Source organism: Mustelus asterias, unplaced genomic scaffold (assembly GCF_964213995.1).
Source record: "Mustelus asterias unplaced genomic scaffold, sMusAst1.hap1.1 HAP1_SCAFFOLD_176, whole genome shotgun sequence".
Classification (NCBI taxonomy): domain Eukaryota; kingdom Metazoa; phylum Chordata; class Chondrichthyes; order Carcharhiniformes; family Triakidae; genus Mustelus; species Mustelus asterias.
Genome location: NW_027590178.1, coordinates 38,102 through 60,740, shown reverse-complemented (window position 1 = coordinate 60,740; position 22,639 = coordinate 38,102). Strand labels below are relative to the sequence as shown.

The 22,639-nt window shown below is 45.2% G+C and overlaps 1 protein-coding gene across 8 annotated transcripts in view; it reads left to right on the top strand.

Annotated features, from left to right (window-relative positions):
• LOC144485237 (NACHT, LRR and PYD domains-containing protein 3-like) overlaps positions 1–22,639 on the top strand; it is an 86,199-nt gene that overhangs the window by 43,964 nt on the left and 19,596 nt on the right. For all 8 annotated transcript variants that reach the window (XM_078203442.1, XM_078203445.1, XM_078203443.1 and 5 more), the window contains 3 exons: positions 6,910–8,695; positions 12,327–12,413; positions 19,878–20,048. In XM_078203442.1, coding sequence (XP_078059568.1) covers positions 6,910–8,695; positions 12,327–12,413; positions 19,878–20,048 — 2,044 coding nt within the window. The remainder of the gene's footprint in view (positions 1–6,909; positions 8,696–12,326; positions 12,414–19,877; positions 20,049–22,639) is intronic.

Genomic DNA, 22,639 nt, shown 5'->3' with positions numbered 1-22,639 from the left:
GTAGTCTGCACATTTGGAGATATTACATTTAGTTCCCTCATCGAAATCATTAATATATATCATGAATAAGTGATGTTGTAGTAATTGGTATCAGCCTTTTAATTGATCACAACTTTATCTTTCAAGTAACTAGACCAAGTCACAGAGTTCTCTTAAACAGCAGTTTTAATCATCTATGTAGTGAAGACTCTGGAAAGTCACGGGTCACAGTCTGTAACTCGCCAGAATACAGAATTCCTAAATACAGAAGCAATTATAGCCTCAAATTCAATTCTAGGTAATTAGCATATACCAATCACATTTTAGGAGTTACCTCAATCCACTCAGTTATTGATTAAGCTCACATCATTCAGAGATTAAAACCAATCACAGTCCCCTTAAACTACTGGTTTTGGTGCTTATCTGTGAAAACGTTTAGAAGAACTTTTTTTTCATAGCAGCTTGTGTGACATTCACCCTTTCAGTGGTGTCCCAGCACCGATCCATGCGGTATCCCACTAGTCACAGTCTGCTATTTGGAAAAAGACCCAGTTATTGCTACTCTGTTTCCTCCCTGCCAGCTTATTTCCTGTCCATCTCAATACACTGCTCCCAAATCAATGTGTTGAATTTTACAGGCTCATCTCTTACCTGGGACCGTGTCAAAAGCCTTCTGAAAGTCCAAATAAATCACAACCATTTACTCACCTTCGTCACCTCTGCTAGTTGCTTCCTGGAAAAAATTCAAGTAGATTTGCCCGAGCAAGACTTCCACTTCATATATCCATGCTGACTGTCCAATCCTGCCACTCTTTTCAAGTGCTATTAATGAACTATAGCACTTTCCCCACTACCAATAGAATGTTCCAGAAAACTATTCCGTGTACACTCCAGGAACTCCTACTCTACGTTATTGTATCTGATTTCACTTGGCCAGTCTATATGCAGATTAAAATCACCCACAATTACTGATGTTCCTTTATCACATACATCACTAATTTCCTTTTAAATACCATCCCCAACCTCACCACTACAGTTTGTGGGTCTATCTACAATCCCCATTAAAGTTTTCATAAGTTCATAAGATATAGGAGCAGAGTTAGGCCATTCTGCCCATCCAGTACGCTCTAACGTTCGATCATGCTCCTTATCCTCATTTTCATGCCTTCTTCCCATAATCCTTCACTCCCTTACCAATTAAAGATCTGTCTAACTCCTTAAATGTACTCACTGTCCCAGCATCCACCGCACTTTGGGGCAGCGAATTCCACAGATTCACAACCCTTTGGGAGAAGGAGTTTCTCCTCAACTTTGTTTTCAATTTGCTGCCCCTGATCCTAAGACTATTACTTCTCATCCTAGAATGCCCCACCAGCGGAAGCATCCACTCCATGTCTACTTTATCAATACCTTTCATCATCTTGAACAGCTCCAATTTGATCTCCCCTCAATCTTATAAATTCCAGAGAGTATAGCTGAATCTATTTTAAATCTCTCTTCATAGAACAAACCCCTCATTACTGGAATCAATCTCGTGAACCTCCTCTGAACTGCCTCCAATGCCACGACATCTTTCCTCAAATACGGGGACCAAAACTGTGCATAATACTCCAGGTGCGGCCTCACCAATGCCTTGTATAATTGCAACAACTTCCTTACCTTCATATTCTATTTCATTCACTTTCTTTATTCTCTGCTGTACCTGCATGCTAGTTTTCTGTGACTCAGATCCCTCAGCACCGGAACACCCCGAAGTCTCTCCCCATTTAAATACTAAGTCGCCTTCCTATTTTTGAGACCAAAGTGCATGACCTCACACTTTTCCACGTTAAACTTTTGCAACCTCTGAGCCTTTTCAGCACGACCCATGCGGATTACACATCATCAGAGCTAATATCCAACCTCATTATTTACCCAATTTCCTCTTTAACCAGCAAACCAGCTCTATCATCTTTTCCTTTTTGACTCTCCTTCCTAGATAGTGAACACCACTGGATGTCCCATCGCTTGTCACCCTGCAGTCATTCCCGACGACATCACACCTGTTTGCATCTATTTGCACGATTAATTCATCCACTTTATTTCAAATTTTCTGTGCGTTAAAGCACAAAGTCTTTTTGTCAATTGTCCCATTCCCACTGTGTGTTCATTGTGGCACTGTTTGATTTTGGCCCTTGATTTATCTGCCTATCACTTTTCTTATTCCCCTTACTGTCTTTTTTTAACTTGTCCATGAAAAATGTTTGACTCTAGAACGTGGGAGGCAACGTATCATCCAGGAATTTTGTCTGTGACCACAGAAGGGCCTATCTATTTCTCTTACAATTGAATCCCCGATAACGATTGCATTCCCATACTTTTTTCTCCTCCTCTATGCAGCAGGGCCAACCCTGGTGCAACAGATTTGTCTGTTGCTGCTTTCCCCTGAGAGGTCATTTCCAAAGCGGTATACCTGATTTGTAGGGGAATGGCTACAGGAGATTCCTGCACTGCCTGCCTAGTCCTCCTGATCTGCCTGGTCGTCACCCATTCCCTTCCTGCCTGTTGAGACTTACCTTGCGGTGTCACCACCTGTCCATAAGTGTAATCCTCAATACTTGTGGATGCTCCATAGTGTCCCAGCCGACCTCCAGCTCTAAAACATGGGCTTCCAGCAGCTGGAGACACTTGCTGCACACGTGTGCTTCCTACATGGAACACGAGGAGCACACCACAGCTTTGAGATCTCCTGCCATGACCTAGCCCTTTACCTTTTGAAAGATATCAAAAATTAAATAATATCAATTACTCTACATCGCTTCTTCCCGGTTCCTTGTTCCTGCATAATGGCAGGGACAAACGAGAAACCACAAAATAAAGACTTTAAAAACCATAAGTGATAAAACCAATAAAAACTTACCCGATCATACTTACCCAATCGGCTGCTTCCCCTGGCCCCGCACCATTTTTGAATCCTGATGTCAACACAGCATCTCCAAACTCCAAGCTAGTGTTCAAATTTCTCACTGCACTCTTTGCTCTATATTTAATCTTCTCTTGATGCTGCAGACTGTCTGTCCCAGTGACCCAGTGTCTTCCTCGCGCACTCTCCTCGAGGTGCTGCTGACTGTCTGTCCCAGTGTCCTACTCTCTCCCTCTTCTTTAGGTGCTGCTGACTGTCCCAGTATTCCAGTGTTCTCCCCCCTCACTCTTCTCTGGGTGCTGTTGAATGTCTGTGCCAGTGTCGTCCTCTACCGCTCTCCTCTAGGTTCTGTTGTCTGTCTCAGTATCCCAGTGTTCTCTTCTCACACTCTCTCCCCTAAGGGCAATTGAATGTCTGTCCCGGTGTCCTCTGCTCTCACTCTCCTATAGCTACTGCTTCTTTATCTAATATCGATTGGTTCTGTGAATGTAACCCAATGTCGTGTTACCTTTAGCTACAGATTCTCAACATTGATCACAGACCTCCAGTGATATGTGTACGCTGGCACTGAGATCTTTTTCTGTCTCTGTGTCTCAATATCTTTCACACAAAGAATCCGTCTGTTCAATATTAGCTCGACCACTATGTATGAGATACATCTATCTTAATACGTTGTTTTGTGAATCTGTGGAATTGGCGACCCTGAGGTGCTGGGGCAGTGAGTAAATTTAAGGAGGAGTGAGACATATTTTTAATTGGTAATGGGGAGAAGGCTGGAAAATTGAGATAAGGAGCATTTCAGCCATGATCGAATGACAAAGCAGACTAGATAGGCCGAATGGCCAATTTCTGCTCCTATATGTTATTAACTTATGAACAATGTGTGCCCACTGCTATCACAGATCTAAACTTTTCTTTATCTCACTGCCTTCTACCATGTAAACCATTGTATTGTCGGCATCTGCAAACTTACTGTAGACATCACGTTAATGCTGCAAGCCCCGAGTTCATATGTTAAACCTTGCTCAGCTCTTGAATATCAGACTGTGAGGAGTAGAGAGTCCCGGGCTAACATTTTTAATAAAACTATGGATGTGGAAATCTGTAAAAACAATAAAAAAGTGTGATAGACTTAGTTTTGGCAGTACCTGGAGAAAGAACGATAGTTAACATTTTGAGTCCAATGTGACTGAGTTCTGAGGGAGCGCCATATGGAATCAAAATGATAATTACTGTCTCCATGGACGCTGATCTTATCCAACATTTTCTGTTCAGATCATTTGTGACATGTCTTCAAGCCAAACTACATCTAGTCCACTAAGTTTTAGTTGCAATATTGAAGACGATTCTTGAAGCAGAGTTTCACATTTCCACTGATATAACAACATTCTTTGGTGAGGAAACCTATCAACAGCTTTCTAAAAGTCGAGGGTGACAATGTCCACCGTATTTCCATCATTTATGATTCTACTCACTTCCTCAAACTCCAGCAAGTTGGACTTCTTCAGTTCTTCTGTGAATTTATAATGGTTTCTTCCCTTTCCCAGTGATCATAAAGAAAACTTTATATTATCCCTTGCAATGTCCACTTGGTAACGGACGTCTGGCTGGTCGACTTGCAGTTCCCGAGCTCTGATTTTCCCCACGTTAGGGCTAAATGTGGAAGTTTATTGTGAATTTCTAATGTTTCATAAAGAATAGCTCTTAATATCCCTTCCAGTATCTTCCCAATAACAGTGGTCAGGCTGAGAGGCCTGTACTTCCGGGGCTCTGATTTGTTCCATTTTGAACTGTAGGGAAAATGGTAAAGAAATGAGGGACATTGGGGGCAATTCTCCCAAAAAGGTTCTATGTGCTGAATTGGCGGGAAACTGGTATAAATGACGATTGTTTTTTCAGTGGGAGTTGAAACTCTAATCTCCCACAGTCTGTGCAATGCAGAGGTCACAAGCGTGAATCTCATTAAAGGTTTGGGGGGTGGGGTCTATTCACACCAGAGGCTGACAGTTCCTGACCTCTGCGCATGCGCAGTGGCCCCGAGCTGTCAGCCTGCAGTTTGCTGGCCAGCCACGGGACCCTGTAGTGCTGCCCCTTGGGTCCACCGCCCCTAACGGCCCCCCCCAACTTCCCAGGCCAGCCCCGACCCTCTCCCGTCCCGGAGCACCGCGATCTTCTCCGGATCTCTCTCTCTCTCTCTCTCTCTTACCCCCCCCCCACCCCCCACCAATGGGAGGCAGACACCCTAATCCCGCCCAGCAGATGCCCCCCACCACCAAAGAAAGCAGACACCCTGCCCACGGAGGCCACCTAGGCCCTGCCCCCTTGGCACTGCCCCATGCCTGGTTCTTAGTGCCAAGGTGCCCCATGGGCATGGGCACTTTGCCCATTAGGCAGTGCCGGGAGCACAGTCTGGCCCTGCCACAGTGCCCATACCCAGGGGGGAACAACCTGAAGCCACCCAACCCCCTGAGGGGCCCCAATTGCACCCCTCCCTTCACTCCAGCGGGGCCTCCTGTTAGTTCCCTGAAACTGGGGAGCGAATCTGAACGGTGCCGGAGTGAAATTGCACTGACGGGAGTGGGAGATGCTTGCGGGTCCGGAGGCTTCAGTCCCAGGCCCGCTAATAACTTTAAAATAAGGTTAAAATAGATTAAAATCTCGTACCTGCTGTTCCCACTGGTTTTCAGCGTGGTCCCCACCGTGCTGGATATCCGGCACTCGGAGATGCGTGCGCGTCGGGAATGCATGCTTGAATCCCACAAATCGGCCCACAAGCGATTGTCCCGGCCCGCCGTGCTAAAGATTTAGAGCGTTGGGATGGGAGAATCGCCCCCAATAATCTTTACCATATCACAGAACAGATTGAGAGGTCAGACAACCTTTGATAAAAATGATGATACTACAGGTGTTCACACAATTGAACATTAATCTGAAGAATGTCTCTGAGGAAAAGGGAGTATTTAGGCTTAATACAAAATTATTGGTTAGTTTCCGAATGGTCTTTAAAGAGAGCACATTATTCTACTGAAAGGATAATCCCTTAATTCAGGGGTTTCCTTCAAACCCAATGTAAGAACGAAGATAAATACATTTTCCATTTCCCAAAACGAGGTGATAGGAAACAAGAAACATAATTAACCATGAATTATAATTATTGTTAAACAGTTCAAATGAACTGTGAATGTTTCCTGGTTTCATATTACACTTAGTAAAGTAGCTCCTTGTTCTTTTTCTTGTTGCCATCATGGCAGAATGGTTATCAAAACACAGTTAATGTATCTACATGTACAACTGCTGAAACAAAGGGGTGGGTATTCTTTGAGTTCTCTGTCTGAAGGCAGGTTTGAACCACGGCTGAATGATCTCCGGCACGGATAAGGCAAGGAGTGAGGTCCCGAATTTGCCCCAGAGGCAACGGTGATCGGACCCCGTGCTGCTGACACAATATGGCCCACAATCTGACCAACTGAGCCAACCGGCTCCCCAGTAACATGGGTGACCAGGCAACAGCCTGATAGAATAGGAGAACTTTCCATCTTCAAAACTGTTGGTATTCCAATGCTCACACAGTATGAAAGGGAACCTGTTGAAGGAGGGATGCAGTCACAGTGAGACTCCTGAACAATTACAATCTCTCCATCTCCCATTCATATCCAATATCCCATTTACCATTTCTGCAGCAGATTGGGAACACCGACTCGTTCACAGACTAATGGACCCGAAAATCGTCTGTCATGTAACCATGATCCTTGCAGACTCCCAGTGAGGTGTCTGTATTAAGGGCAGGTTGGAAAGCATTAACCATCAGAGTGAAAACATCACCTTTATAAAATGGACAAGTTATGGAAATATTAGAGTTAAGTCACGATCTGAAACTTTAATTGAAAATTGGTGCTTGTGAAGCGAGGTTTCCAGTAACTTAATTTCAATTCCAGCACAAACCTTGACTGACACTGTAAAGTAAGTCTAACAATTCAGCAAAGATAGTGTTTTAATGCAACTAACATTTCTCTCTGTTCTGATTGAAGATCTACAACAGAAACACAAGGAGACACTCCGGGTACAAGCTGGAACACTGAGAGTGAACACTATCCTCATAAAGGAGAAGGTTAAGATTTTCCAGCTGGTTGATCGATACGCTGAGCTAACGGTTATTTCTACTGTTCGAGATCGGACACTTGTCGAACATGAACTGCTGGCAAGAGGCCGAGACCATGAAGAATGGAGAGAGAAACATCTCCGGAAAAAACTGGAAAAAATCCGAACTGATCAATTGTTCCAGAGCAGCTTTTCCCAGACGGGAGGTTTGCTGCAAAAAATTAGGAGATTATTCCACCAATCCCATTCAAGATCCAGTTCTGGGAGTTCAGCAGCAGTGAGTGGAGTCCCGGGAGTTGGAAAAACAACAATGGTGCAAAAGATTGTTTATGACTGGGCCACTGGGAAAATATACCCACACTTTCAATTTGTTTTCAGTTTTAAATTCCGGGATTTGAACACTATTAACTGCAGAATAAACCTGAGGAATCTGATACTGTTTTTCTATCCTTACTTTGGGAATATTCTGGGAGAGCTCTGGAAGAACCCAGAGGGATTGCTGTTTATATTCGATGGTTTGGATGAATTCAAGGACAGTATTGATTTTGCTGACAATCGGAGAAATACAGAACCTCAGTCCATGTGCACAGATCCTGAATTCCGCTGTAAAGTGTCTGACATTGTGTACAGTTTAATACAGCACAAGCTGCTCCCAGGATGTTCAGTGTTAGTGACCAGCCGCCCCACTGCATTACAGTTATTGGAAAAGGCTGACATCAGCGTCTGGGCTGAAATCCTGGGATTTGTTGGTGATGAACGGAAGGAATATTTCAACAAGTTTTTTGAAGATCAGACGGTGGCAGCAGCTGTTTTCAAACACGTGGAGGAGAACGAGATCCTGTACACCATGTGTTACAACCCTTCCTACTGCTGGATCCTGGGTCTGTCACTGGGTCCCTTCTTTACACAAAGAGACAGGAAACGGCAGCAAGTTCCCAAGACCATCACCCAACTATATTCCTACTATATTTACAACATTCTGAAAAACCATGGCCGAGAGATTGAAAACCCCCGTGATGTGTTACTGAAGCTTGGTGAGATGGCCTTCACAGGAGTGTCCAAGAAGAAGATTGTGTTTAGAAATGAAGATTTGATTGAGTACAATCTACAATCTTCCCAGTTCCTGTCTGGGTTCCTGATGGAGCTTTTAGAGAGAGATGTTTCTGCCCAGAGTGTGGTTTACACATTCCCACACCTCACCATCCAAGAGTTTGTAGCTGCACTCACACAATTCCTGACTCCAGATCCCGGGGAGATCGGGAAACTCCTCAGTGAAGCCCACAGCGAGAAAGATGGGCGATTTGAGATATTTCTCCGTTTTGTTGCTGGTCTGTCCTCCCCACAGTCAGCTCGACCCCTGGTGGAGTTTCTGGGTCCGTTTCTTCATCAAACAACCTGCCGAGTGATTGACTGGGTGAAGGAGAAGGTTGAAGGGCAGATTGGAGACACAGAGACTGAAACTGGGAAGAGGAAGCTCCTGAACACATTCCACTACCTGTTTGAGTCTCAGAATAAAGCACTGGCTCGGAACACAGTGGGATCTGTGGAAACACTTTCATTTCGCGGATTGCGACTGACCCCGATTGACTGTGCGGTCCTGTCTCATGTCATTGGACTCTGTGATACAATAAAACACCTCGATCTATGGGACTGTTACATTCAGTGTGAAGGGCTCCAGCGGCTGGGACCCGTTCTGCACAAATGTCAGGAATTGAGGTAACTGTTTGGTCTCAGAGCGGATATTTTCATTGCTGAGAAGCCATTTCCTTTGTTCCAAATAAAACAGAGACATGTTCAGTTGAGGAAGTCAAGAGGGAAACAATGTCCAATGGTCACAGAGAAAGCGCGGGAGAATGGCACAAAGTCATAAAGCTCATTTGAGAGCAGATGCAGACATGATGGGCCGATTGGCCTCCTTCTGAACCTGTAATAAATTTTTAATTCTCTGATAAAACTACAGCGGTTCAAGAAGGCAGATTCTCGTGGGCAAATAGGCATCGGCAATAAATGTTGGCAAAACCAGCGATGATCACGTTCCTTGAGTGAATAAAAGCATTATTGGGATAAATTTTAAATAATTAGAGGTGTAAAGGCCTCGTTACAAAATTTAAAAAAAGGGTATTTCACTCTCCCAACAGAAACCATCTGATTATGTATGATGCTGGAAGGAAATTTGTTTCTCTTGTGTTCGGTACAGCTGACAGTTTGTGGCTAATTATTGTCAGGATTATTTTCCTGCACGCTGCCTCTGTTATGTATTATAGTTGGTGTGTGTTTTATCGGGACAGTGTCCTTTTATAAGTCATGTGATAACTGGTAACATCAGTCAGGGTCGCAGTGGAGGTTCAGTCTTGTATTAAACCTCACAGTGTGCAGTTGTGAAAAGAAACCTCCCTTAGGTTACAGCAGCCCACGCTGTTTCTGTTCCATGGTTCTGACTGCAGCCTCATAAAACCTGAATCACTCGCTGTGTTTAAAAAAAATAGCTTTATTCACACTGTATTTGCATCTTTTGCAAATCACTTTAAATCTTGTTGTTGACCCTTGTCCGAGCAGCAACATTTTGATTTGCTCCCTGTTCTCTCCAGCACCATCACTATTTTGAACATTTCTATCAAATGTCCCCTCAGCTTTCTTCCTTCCAAGGTGAACGACTTCTCCTATCGATCCTCGTGTCTGAAGTTTCACATCCCTGTAGCCAATCTTTTAAACATGTTCAGCGCTCTCTCCAATGTGTTCTAAGCCTTCCTAAAGTATGACGCACGAACTGAGATCTAACTGATGTCTTTTGCAGGTTCAGCACAGCCTCCTTGCTCTTGTACTCTATGCCCCTATTGACAATGTTATGATCCCAGCTGATTTCTGGACAGTCAGGTCGAAGAGCAGAAACCCGGCTCAGTAAATCATAACTTTTATTTATTGTTTTATTATTTAGAAATGTAGATGAACAGAATAACAAGGTAGCCGATTAACTTTTAACAAAAGAATAAAACCTTTGTTAAAAAAATAACTGCAATGCACCACCCCATCTAACTTCACAGATGTCTGCAGATCTGTAAGGATGACACGAGTTACAAAATAGATCTTATGCTTTAATGTTCCCGGTAAGTACACAATTAATGTAAATCAACAATCCACCTGTGGTTCAGATACACCACTCTCTGAAACTCAGTGACAGATGCCACCCAAAGTAACTTCAGTGGATTCTTCTTCAAATCCCCCCAAATGTTTGTAACAATGTGAGAAAACCCGTCTCACTGGGACTGATGCTTCCGCTCCAGAAGCTCCACTCGAGAAACAAAAAGCAGCTTTTGGAATCTTTTCAATGCTTTCTGTCAGGTGCCTTCACCAAGGATCCCTGTCCAATATTTCAATGTTTCCTTTCATTATTCCTCCATACTCAGCCGTGCCAACAGACACCAGCGCCTCATAGTCTGTATGAAGGTGTCACCAACTTTAGGAATATATCAGATATCTGGATTCTCGTGAGCAAACTTTACAATGTCTGCATCTCGCAGCTCTGTCTTTAACTGGGAACCTCTCTCTGCTCCTCTCTTTAACTTCGGGAGCAGTAGCTAGTTCAGATTCAGGTTTTTTTTGTCTCTTTGACTTCTGTCTTCCTGGCACTCCTCTTTTCCTCCTTGGTTTCTGACGGTGATTTATCTTGTGGGTCCTGCTTTCTGAGTCCCTGCATTGCCCTGCCTCTCCTGGCAGCCTCTGTGAACTCCATCTCGCTTCTTGGGTTAACTGGTTGCAACTGAAACTCAGTGTTTCTATCATTCATTGTGGACTTCTGAATATAAGCAATCATTTTTTTAACCTCTCTAACTCTGACAATGTCGTAAACCTTAAATTAAAATGCAGGGACACAAAAAACCCGCAGGCAGGCAGCTTTGTTTAACACAAAGTGAAATTCAAATTTTGGCTCTTTCTTAACACACAAGCACAGAAACACAAATTCAACTTAAACTCATGAATTATTATCTGATGCCTACAAACATAAACTATTTCACAGCAGTAAAGCCCAAGATGCTGTATTCTTTATTAACTGCTCCCTACACTTGCCCTGCCAATGGCAATGATCAATGTGCATATACGTCCAGTCCCTCTGCTCCTGCACTCTGTTAACTATTCTACCGATTATTTTATATTCCTTCCTCATGTGCATGTTTCCTGAAAGTATCACCTCACCCGTCTCTGCATTGAACTTAATCTGCCACCTATCTGTACACTCCAATATTGTCCGTTTTTCAGTCCCAAGCTCCCCTCCTCACAGTATCCGATGCCTCAAAGGTTTCTGTGATCAACAAACTTTGAAATTTTCCTCTATACTGCAAATACCTAGATCATTCATATATATCAGGGAAAAGCAAGGATCCCAATACTGACCTCTCGGGTTCTCCACTACCGACATCCTCCAGCCTGAAAAATACCCATTATTCATCGTTCATCCAATTTTGTATCCACGTTGCTACTTTCCCATTTATTTTATGAGCTTATGCCACAAGTCTGTTGTGTCACTGCATCAGATGATTTTTGAATATCCATGTCCACCACATCAACAGCAGAACCATCATTGACCCTTTCTGTTGCTTCCTCCAATTCACAGCAATATAAAGCCAGTCGCAAATGGCATTTTTTTAACCAACCAATGAATTTAGTTTTCTGTGTGTCATTATTAGACTTACCATTTCCCTTTTGAACTCAGTGTGGGTCGACTCAGTGTAGTTAAATGATCAACTGACCCTCCAACCCTCAGCTGAGCTTAACACCAGTGCTCCCGTCTGGAGCCACAGACTTGACTCAATTGGATTGACTCACTATTTAAGGTTGTGGTTACAGGCTCCTGGCCCTCTCTTCATCCACTCCAACAAACTGAGATAGCTGGGAATTAAACCCGTATCAACTGCTTAGAAAGCAACTATGCTGACCATTATATCATTGTCATCATTACATCACAGGGGTAAGTTTTTCACTCACAGGATGGTGCGTGCGTGGAATCGGCTGCCGGTAGTGGTGGTGGAAGTGGATTCGATTGAGTCTTTTGGATAGGTTCATGGAGGTTAGTAAGATAGAGGGTTATCGATGAGCCTAGAATGTAAGGAAATTGTTCGGCGCAACTTGTGGGCCGAAGGGCCTGTTTGTGCTGTAGCTTTTCTATGTTCTTCTATGTTCTAATGTAGTGTTACAGTCATAGCTGGGGTGTAGAGAAAGATCAACTTGGGTGAGGTATCGTATCGTAACTTGAATCTTAACTTGCTAAGTTTCTGACACAAAAATAGATCCAGCTATTTTTCCTGCTGAACATTAATCTGAATTTAATGTGTTTCTCACTTTCTCCATTTAGTCTGTATTGCAATGAAGTGGGAGATTCAGGAGTGAAACTATTGTCTGCGGCTCTGAGGAATCCAGAATGTAAAATACAGAAACTGGAGTAAGTATCAGACTGTGTGAGATTGTGTTAATAATCAGTGGATGGTCTGACACTGTAAATTATTATCAGTGTCAGTAATCGTGTCATTAATAACCATTCCACATCATTCCTGTCAGTATTCGTGTTAAACACCACGGATTCGCTCTGATTCCTGAAATCTTTCTCTCTCTGATCTCCAGTTTGGAGAGTAACAGCCTCAGATATTCTCACCTCTGCTCTCAGTACAAACCAGTCAGTGATGTGTCTGAACCTGAGTTACAATAAACTGCGAGATTCAGGAGTGAAAGAATTAACTAATCATTTATAATTATTCTCAAATCCATTCATGAAAATAAAAAAGATGGACAAAACGATTAAATGTTTATAGAATTCCCAGATATGGCTGGTTGCATGTTCAATTCAGTATAATTTGTCATTCAGATTATAGATGTTTATGTCTGTCGGCTTCTCAGTTTGATTAAACATGGAAAACTGCTGTATATTGGTAAGGCAGATGACAAGCTACATTGAATTCTGATGAGTTTTATCCCGAGGGATCCACTTTCAAATTTACGTTAAACGGAGCTTAAGGAGCATCTGAAAAGAGAATGCAGATATCGAGGTGGGGAGGGTTATGAAGAGAATTCCAGAGCTCACAGCCCAGCAGTTCAAGGCACAGCTCAGCTGGCAATGGCAATAATCACAGTGCAGAATAGTCTGAATGATGTCCCTATTAATAATGGACATTGTTTTTAAGAACACAAATAATGATACAAAATATACCATTGCTGTCAGTATTTTTGTTGTTAAAAACACGATCCGCTATTAGTAGACACAAAATAAGCTTGGGAGCAAAGTTGGAGACCATGAAATAAAAGAGACAAAGGCAGCCTGGATATGAAGTTATCTGAGTGACAGGAAATAGGCAGGAGAGGTGATCTCTACTTTTTCATTTATCGGAAGCTGACAGTGGCTTTCCCCAGCAACCAGTACTGTGTTACTACGACTAATTTTCTTTACATGTACGACCAAATGAGACTTGGGTTTATCTAAAGATGAGATGTGAAGCTTCAGCACACGGCCACCAGACCACAGAGCGGACGCAGCATATGATAGACCGAGCTCAATCACACCAAAACCAATGGATAAGATCAGAGATCTGCTGTCTTGCCATATCCAGTCATAAATAGTGTTAGACATGCCACAAAATGTTGGACATGCCGGTTACATTAGGCAACAAGGTGGCACAGTGGTCAGCACTGCTGCCTCACAGCGCCAGGGACCAGGGTTCAATTCCGGCCTTGGGTGACTTGATGTGTAGAGTTTGCACGTTCTCCCCGTGTCTGTGTGGGTTTCCTCCGGGTGCTCCAATTTTCTCCCACAGTCCAAAGATGTGCAGGTTCGGTTGATTGGCTATGCTAAGTTGTCCCTTGGTATCTCAGGGTGTGTGGAGTTACAGAGATAGGGCCTGGATATGATATTCTTTCAAAGAATTGGTGAGGACTCGATGGGCCAAAGGGCCTCCTTCTACACTGTGGGAATTCTATGATTCTATAAACATGCTACAAGAATTCCATCATTACTGATGAGGGAACCCAGAGCATCAGTGCCATCTTCAGCCAGAAGTGCTGAGTAGAATGATTAATCTCGGCCTCCTCCTGAGGTCCCCAACATGACAGATGACCATTGGATTCACTGCATGGGAGGTAAAGAAATGACTGAAGGCACTGCATACTGCAAACTCTGTCAGCCTGGCTGTACCCCAGCAATGGTACTGAAGAATTGTGCTCCATAACTAGCCATTCCCCTGGCCAAGCTGTTCCAGTACAGCTACAACACTGGATCTACCGGACAATGTGGAAAAAAACAGGGCAAATCCAATCTGATGAATTGCTGCTCCATCGGTCTGCTCTTGAACGTCAGAAAAGTGTCATCCTTCCAGTGCCTCATGAACATCACTGCAGGAGTTCCTGAGGGTGATGTCCAAATCCCAACCACCTTCAATTGCTTTATCAATGTCCTGCCTTCTATTATAATGTCAGAAGTGAGGATGCTCACTAATGATTGCACAATGCTCAGTACTGTTCACAATTCCTCAGAGACTGAAGCAGTCCATGTCCATAAACAGCAAGACCTGAACAAAACAGAAAATGCTGAAAAGGCTCAGCATGTCTGACAGCTTCTGTGGAGAGAGAACAGCTAACCCTTCGAATCTGGATGACTCTTCGACAGAGCTAGCGTCTTAAGCTCTGAAGAACTTTCAGGCTTAACCTGATAAATGGCAAGTAATGTTTCACTGCACAAATGCCAGGCAAAGACCATCTCCAACAGACGGGAATCTAACCATATTCCCTTTACATTGAATGGCAGCACCATTGCTGAATCCTCGACCATCAACATCCTGAGTGGTGGGGGCGCACTGGGACCATTGAACAGACACTGAACTGTAAACACTATGGCTCCAAGGGTAGATCACAGTCTGGGAATTCGGAGATGAGGAACTCGCCTCCTGTCTCCCAAATTTTTCCCACCATCTCCAAGGCACAAGTCAGCAGTGTGATGGAATCCGCTCATCTTGCTGGATTGACTGCAGCTTCAAAAACACTGAAGAAGCTCATCCATGGAAAAGGAGCCCACTGGATCAGCTGGCCATTCACCAAACTAAACATTGGCTGTCTCTACCACTGACGCACAGTGGCAGTATTTTACCACATACAAGGTGGAATGTAGCAGCTCACCAAGGTTCCTGAGCCAGCATCATCCAAACAGGCACTATCCATCACCGAGATGGCCAAGGATATCAGAAGGATGGGACACCAACCAGCTTCAGATTTCTTTCCAAACCACACGCCATTCTGACTTGGAATATATTGCTTTTCCATCACTGATGCGGGATCATAATCCCGGATGTCCCTTCCTAGCGGTTTTGTACCAGATGCTCTGCAGAATTTAAGAAGATGGCTCACCACCTCCTTCTCAAGGGCAATTGGGGATGGGCTGCAAGTGTTTGCATTGTCAGTGATACCATCATCCCTTGAAAGAATTAATAAAGACAAGCGCTACCCACTGTAGAGGTGGGTAATTGTGCCTGTGTGTAACCCAAACACAGTCACGGAAGAGAGAAAAAACAGCTGCGACAGGACAAATAGTGTGACCATTGCACAGGCCAGAGGAATTCTAAAGATAGATCTGGTGGAACTATTTAATATACTCAGCGAGGGTCTCAAATGTCCAGGTGTTGTGCTGTGTTCCATACAACCTGGATCTAGAGTGGAGAAGCTTTGAACAAAGTGTGATGCAATACAATGTTGACCAGATGCTTCATGATGAGGAACCCCATGGACCACAGGCCAGGGACATGGGATATGTGTCAGGGAGGATGGAGATTCAGTAATGCAGACATGTTTTCCAAGAACCTTAACTCACACAGCCATTCAGTGTAATAAATCTTCACCATCTCCAGCACTGTTGCTGTTTCTGTGAATGTTTTATAATTTCCCTGGAGCTGTCACGACATGAAACAAAGGTATTGGAATTGTATTGACCTGATTCAGTGCTGTATTTCCCATCTCACATTCCCAGTGAACTGTTAAAGACCCAGTAATATGGTGAAGGAGTTTTTTAGTGGTGCTCCATCCCTGAATTTACTCAAAATACAGACATAACAAAGTGACCAGTAATAACAAAGTATAATCCTGTGAAACCCAAGGAAGCAACCCCACCATGACAACCACCGCCATCCCCGCACTTTCCGCTGAGCTGCAGGCAGCATCTTACCTCTCTCCTCTCCTCTGGGAATTTCGATGACCGTGGCCTTTGTCCTCGGATTTCCTGAGTCCTGGAAGGATCCGGCCGACTGCGGGTCCTCTGCACAGATGCTGGAGTTGCCTCTGTCATCATAGCTTCGTGAGGTGCTTGTGTCACAGTCGGAGCAGAAGGGTACCCACTGCCCACACCAGAGGCATCCTGAGAGGAGCTCCCAAATGCTGCAGGCAGCCGCACCTCTATCCATTCAGGGCAAACTGGACCCTCCCTGCTCAGCTGGGGAGGGCCTGACAGTTACTCCAGGCACATTTTCCCACCCCTCCCACAGCCCGTGTTCCACAGAGCTCATGGAGGTAGTGAGAACATGCAGGTTCATGTGTATTTCCTGTGGGTGATAGGCTGGATGTGACTCTCCATGAAGGTCACCAATCTCTCTGTGGAGGATGCTATTTGTGCTCAGACCTGAGACATGGTAACACTGCTGGCCTGGATTGACTCCTCCATCCTTTGTGTATGGATACACACAGCCTTTGGAAACTCCACCAAATGTTAAAGTATCCTACGCTGCAGCTCCAGTATCTGCTGCATTGTTAAAGACTCCAGTCACATTTCATCTTCCTGAAGCTGACAATGACCTGTCCTCTCGAGAGTGTGAGTGAACTCAGCTATTCCTGCCTTCATCAGCTGCTCGGGTTTGTCTGTGCTGCCCTGTGCTGCCAGATTGTAACCCCTTTGCTAATCGTGAGAGACATTATCTGCTCTGGCGGACGTTATAGAGTATAATGTGACAATCCATCCTCTGACCCCTCCCCATCTTCAGAGCTACACACCTGTCTCCCGCTCACCGCAGCTGTTGATTTGTGAGAGAGTGAAGAATGTTAGAGGGTAATGCACATTCCAACATGTCCTGCAGACTGTTCCTAACCCAGAGCTCCATGTGACCAATGGAAGACACACAAGCACCAGGTTTTGGACTCAGCAGCAGAGCCTCCCCTGTACCCATCCATTCACTCACTCACTCTCTCTGGATCCACAACCCATCTCACCATCAGCGATTGCCCACCCAGCCTCCAGGTCTCCCAGCTCCAGCACTGCATCTTCCATTGGCATAAGGATGACACAATCCAGACACTGTCACTCTTGGCTCCTTCTCTGACGCTCTGTGCCCTCTTCTACAAGCACATAAATTTCCATTGTTACTCACCCATCAAAGACACACACAAACCTGACGCTAATTTAGACTGCCCATCATGGGACCACCAGGATGGTTACACAGTGTCGACAGTGCAGCAGCCATCTCTGACTGACTCTTTACTCAGAGAGCGGTTGGGGTGTGGAATGGACTGCCTGCTGTCATAGTGAAGTCGGACACTTTAGGAACTTTCAAGCGGTTATTGGATAGGCAGATGGAGCACACTAGAATGATAGGGAGTTGGATAGCTTGATCTTGGTTTTGGACAAAGCTCGGCACAACATCGTGGGCCGAAGGGTCTGTACTGTGCTGTACTGTTCTATGTCCTATGTTCCATGTAACCCTTCACAGAGAGGCTGACATGTTCCTGAAGATTGATGCTTTGCTGTCTGGACATTGCCAGTGTCTGGGTGGAGATGGTCTTTCCACAATTTCTCTTTCATCCTTATTCACATATCAGCCTGTAGGCTTAACGCTCACCTTGTCAGAACATATCAGATTATTCATCTTTTGCCTCATTGCAGCCACTGCTCAGACCCTTGGCAGTTTCTCTCCAGACTTGCTTGGGTTGATGTGACAGGTCTCCTTCTCCAGTCCTGAGGGAACAGAACCTCCCTCCAAACCGAAATAGCCTTGAGAATTTCCAGGGTAGTGTCAGCGAATTGGGTTTAATCTGCCTTCTGCCATTTCAGCCCTTTGTTCATTAACCAGGGCTCCCTCACTGCTCCCTTCAGAGCCTTTAAAAGTGCTGCTGGCTGCCTTTAAATCTGGTGCCAGCATTGCCAGAATTGTGCTGTCCCCTGCAGCCAGTGGTTAAGCTCTGGAATGCACAGGGATTTGGGGGAAGGTGGGGGAATGCCACTTAGTGAATTGCTCATTCGAAGAGTCAGTGCAGACACGATGGGCCGAGTGGCCTCCTTCTGCTCTCTAACAATACTGTGATTCTGCCTGTGCTGCCTGAGTGGACGGATTTCCCGAACCTGTCAGACATTTACTGTGCCCGTTCTGGCTCTGTGTGGAGTTGGTTAGTTCAGTTGGTTCGGTGTCTCCAGCGTGATGTAGAATGACGCTGTTGTTGAGGGTTTGGTCCTCGTACTGGCTGTGGGGTTAATGGAGTCCCAACTCTTCCCATATCCCCACCTTTACTAAGTTGTATCCCTGAAGCGACATGTACCAAATTGTGTCTCTTTCTATTGGGGAGATTTCATTGAGGAATGTGGCTACTAACACTGTCCGCACGGCAACATCACCAACTTCCAGTTGAAATATCGATAACATTTTCAACCACTGTCTCCACAGAATTCTTACGGAGCACAATGAGGCCATTTGGCCCATCGTGTCTGCACCAGCTCACCAAATTGACATTCGAAATTCGTGTCATTCTCCAGCCTTTTTGTCGTATCCATTTTCGTAGCTCATTGCCTATCTTCAAAAAATCATCTAATTCCTTTTTGACTGCTTCGATGCAGCCGACCTCCACCACACTTCCCGGCTGTGAGTTCCAGACCCGAACCACTGGCAGTGTGAGAAAGGTTTCTGTCGCATCATCTTCAACCCCACCACACACTCCATTCCTGAGCCCCAGTTAGAATACTCACTGTCTCCATCTCCTGGTGTCCCTGTCTAACTGCACTCAGTTAGAATACTCACTGTCTCCATCTCCTGGTGTCCCTGTCTAACTGCACTCAGTTAGAATACTCACTGTCTCCATCTCCTGGTGTCTCTGTCTAACTGCACTCAGTTACCCCCCTCACTGTCTCCATCTCCTGGTGTCCCTGTCTAACTGCACTCAGTTACCCCCCTCACTGTCTCCATCTCCTGGTGTCTCTGTCTAACTGCACTCAGTTAGAATACTCACTGTCTCCATCTCCTGGTGTCCCTGTCTAACTGCACCCAGTTACCCCCCCCTCACTGTCTCCATCTCCTGGTGTCCCTGTCTAACTGCACTCAGTTACCCCCCTCACTGTCTCCATCTCCTGGTGTCTCTGTCTAACTGCACTCAGTTAGAATACTCACTGTCTCCATCTCCTGGTGTCCCTGTCTAACTGCACTCAGTTAGAATACTCACTGTCTCCATCTCCTGGTGTCCCTGTCTAACTGCACTCAGTTACCCCCCTCACTGTCTCCATCTCCTGGTGTCTCTGTCTAACTGCACTCAGTTACCCCCTCACTCTCTCCATATCCTGGTGTCCCTGTCGAACTGCACTCAGTTAGAATACTCACTGTCTCCATCTCCTGGTGTCTCTGTCTAACTGCACTCAGTTACCCCCCTCACTGTCTCCATCTCCTGGTGTCCCTGTCTAACTGCACTCAGTTAGAATACTCACTGTCTCCATCTCCTGGTGTCTCTGTCTAACTGCACTCAGAATACTCACTGTCTCCATCTCCTGGTGTCTCTGTCTAACTGCACCCAGTTAGAATACTCATTGAATGTCCCGCGCTGTACATTATTATTGTTAATGATCTTATTCTTAAAAACACTGTGGATTTACCCTGATTCCTGTTATGTTTCTCTCTCTGATCTCCAGTCTCTATGGTAACGCTCTCACAGATTCTTGTGCCGAGGACCTGGCCTCTGCTCTCAGTACAAACCGCTCACTGATAGATCTGAATCTGAGTGACAATAAACTGGGAGATTCAGGAGTGAAACTGCTGTCTGTGGCTCTGAGGAATCCGAACTGTAAAATACAGAAACTGCAGTAAGTAGCAGACTGTGTGAGATTGTGTTTATAATAACTGAATATTCAACAATATAATTTCACCACTGGTATTTGTATAAAAAACTCTGCCCGTTACTATTGGCGTCAGTTATGAATCAGGAAAACTGCTTTTCCTCTGACTCATGTTGCTTCTCTCTCTGATCCCTGAGCAATGGGATGTCAGTCCCACAGATCCTTATGTTGAGGGAGTGGGGGAATAATGTTATGGTTCACCCTCTGAGGTCCAGTCATTGGCAACTTCAAACTGTATTGAATTTCTACCTTCGGGTGTGCTGACTCTCAGAATCCCCAACCTGATCCAATCTCATGACTTCATATTATAAGATCCGACAGCTTTGACAAATCAACAGAAAAGGCAATGAGGGACAATTCGCCTGGGAGCAAAGGTCGCCAGTCACAAATCTGATAGGTTTGTGGTCACAGCACAGCTGAAGTAACCTATATAGTTTTGGTCACCTTATGAACGTATTTTATAAACATTTGAGAAAATGTTGGCTTGAGTCTTTCATGGCATGCCAGGCTTATCTTATGAAAAAATATAGAAATTATTCGTCCGATACTCACTGCAATTGGGACGAACCACGGCTGATCATGGTCGGCAGGGTGGTAGAGCTGTTAGCACTGCTGACTCAGAGCGCCAGAGACCCGTGTCAATTCCGGCCTTGGGTGACAGATTGTGTGGAGTTTGCATGTACTCTCCGTGTCTGCGCAGGTTTCCTTCAGTTACTCCAGTTTCCTCCCACATGCCAAAGATGTGCACGCTAGTTTGAGCGGCGATGGTAAATTGACACTTGATGTCAGGGGGATTTGCAGAGTTAATATGTCGGGTTACTGTTATAGGGCCTGGGCGGGATTGTTGTTAGTGAAGGATTGATGGGCCGAATGGCCCACAGCTTGTCTGGACTTGCAGAATCTCACTGGCTGTCCTGTCTGGAGACAATACACATCTCTTTAACCTGTGCTTAATGCTCCCTCCACTCACACTGTTTGTACCTTTAAGACTTGGTTATCTGTAAAGACTGCATTCCAGTCATTATTCTGTAAATTGAGTTTGTGTCTCTGTGTGCCCTGTTTGTGAGCATTTCTACACTCCACCTGACGAAGGGGCAGCGCTCCGAAAGCTAGTGGCATTTGCTACCAAATAAACCTGTTGGACTTTAACCTGGTGTTGTTAAACTTCTGACTGTTCCTAACCCAGAGCTCCATGTGACCAATGATGAACACACAAGCACCAGGTTTTGGACTCCGCAGCAGAGTCTCTCCTGTGCCCATCCATTCACTCACTCACTCTCTCTGGATCCACAACCCATCTCACCATCAGTGATTGCCCACCCAGCCTCCAGGTCTCCCAGCTCCAGCACTGCATCTTCCATTGGCATAAGGATGACACAATCCAGACACTGTCACTCTTGGCTCCTTCTCTGACGCTCTGTGCCCTCTTCTACAAGCACATAAATTTCCATTGTTACTCACCCATCAAAGACACACACAAGCCTATGGTGCTGCCAGACTGCCCATCATGGGACCACCAGGATGGTCACTCAGTGTCGGCAGTGCAGCAGTCATCTCTGACTGACCGGAACCCTTCACAGAGAGGCTGACATGTTCCTGAAGATTGATGCTGCTGTCTGGACATTGCCAGTGTCTGGGTGGAGATGTTCTTTCCACCATTCCTCTTTCATCCTTATTCACATATCAGCCTGTAAGTTTAACGCTCACCTTGTCAGAACATATCAGGTTATTGATTCTTTGCCTCACTGCAGCCACGTGCTGCCTGCTCTGGCCCTCGGCAGTTTCTATCCAGACTTGCTTGGGTTGATGTGACAGGTCTCCTCCTCCACTCCTGAGGGAACAGAACCTCCCTCCAAACCGATATATCCTTGAGAATTTCCAGGGAAGTGTCAGCGAATTGGGTTTAATCTGCCTTCTGCCATTTCAGCCCTTTGTTCATTAACCAGGGCTCCCTCACTGCTCCCTTCAGAGCCTTTAAAAGTGCTGCTGGCTGCCTTTAAATCTGGTGCCAGCTCTGCCTGAATGGGGCCTTCCCCTGCAGCCAGTGGTTAAGCTCTGCAATGCACAGGGTTTTGGGGGGAAGGTGGGGGGATGACACTTAGTGAGTTGCTCATTCGGAGAGTCAGTGCAGACACGATGGGCCGAGTGGCCTCCTCCTGCTCTGTAACAATTCTGTGATTCTGCCTGTGCTGCCTGAGTGGACGGATTTCCCGAACCTGTCAGATATTAATGTGCCTGTTTGGTTATATGTGGAGTTGGTTAGTTCATTTGGTTTGGTGTTTAGAGTGTGATGTAGAATGATGCTAAATCTGAGGGTTTGGTCCTCTTACCGGCTGTGGGGTTCATGGAATCCCATCTCCTCCCATTGCCGCACGTTTATTAAATTGTATCCCTGAAGCTACATGTAACTAATTGTCTCTCTCTCTATTGGAGAGAAACACAAAGAACAAAGAAAATTACAGCACAGGAACAGGCCCTTCGGCCCTCCAAGACTGCACCGACCATGCTGCCTGACTTAACTAATACCCCCTACCCTTCCGGGGACCATATCCCTCTAT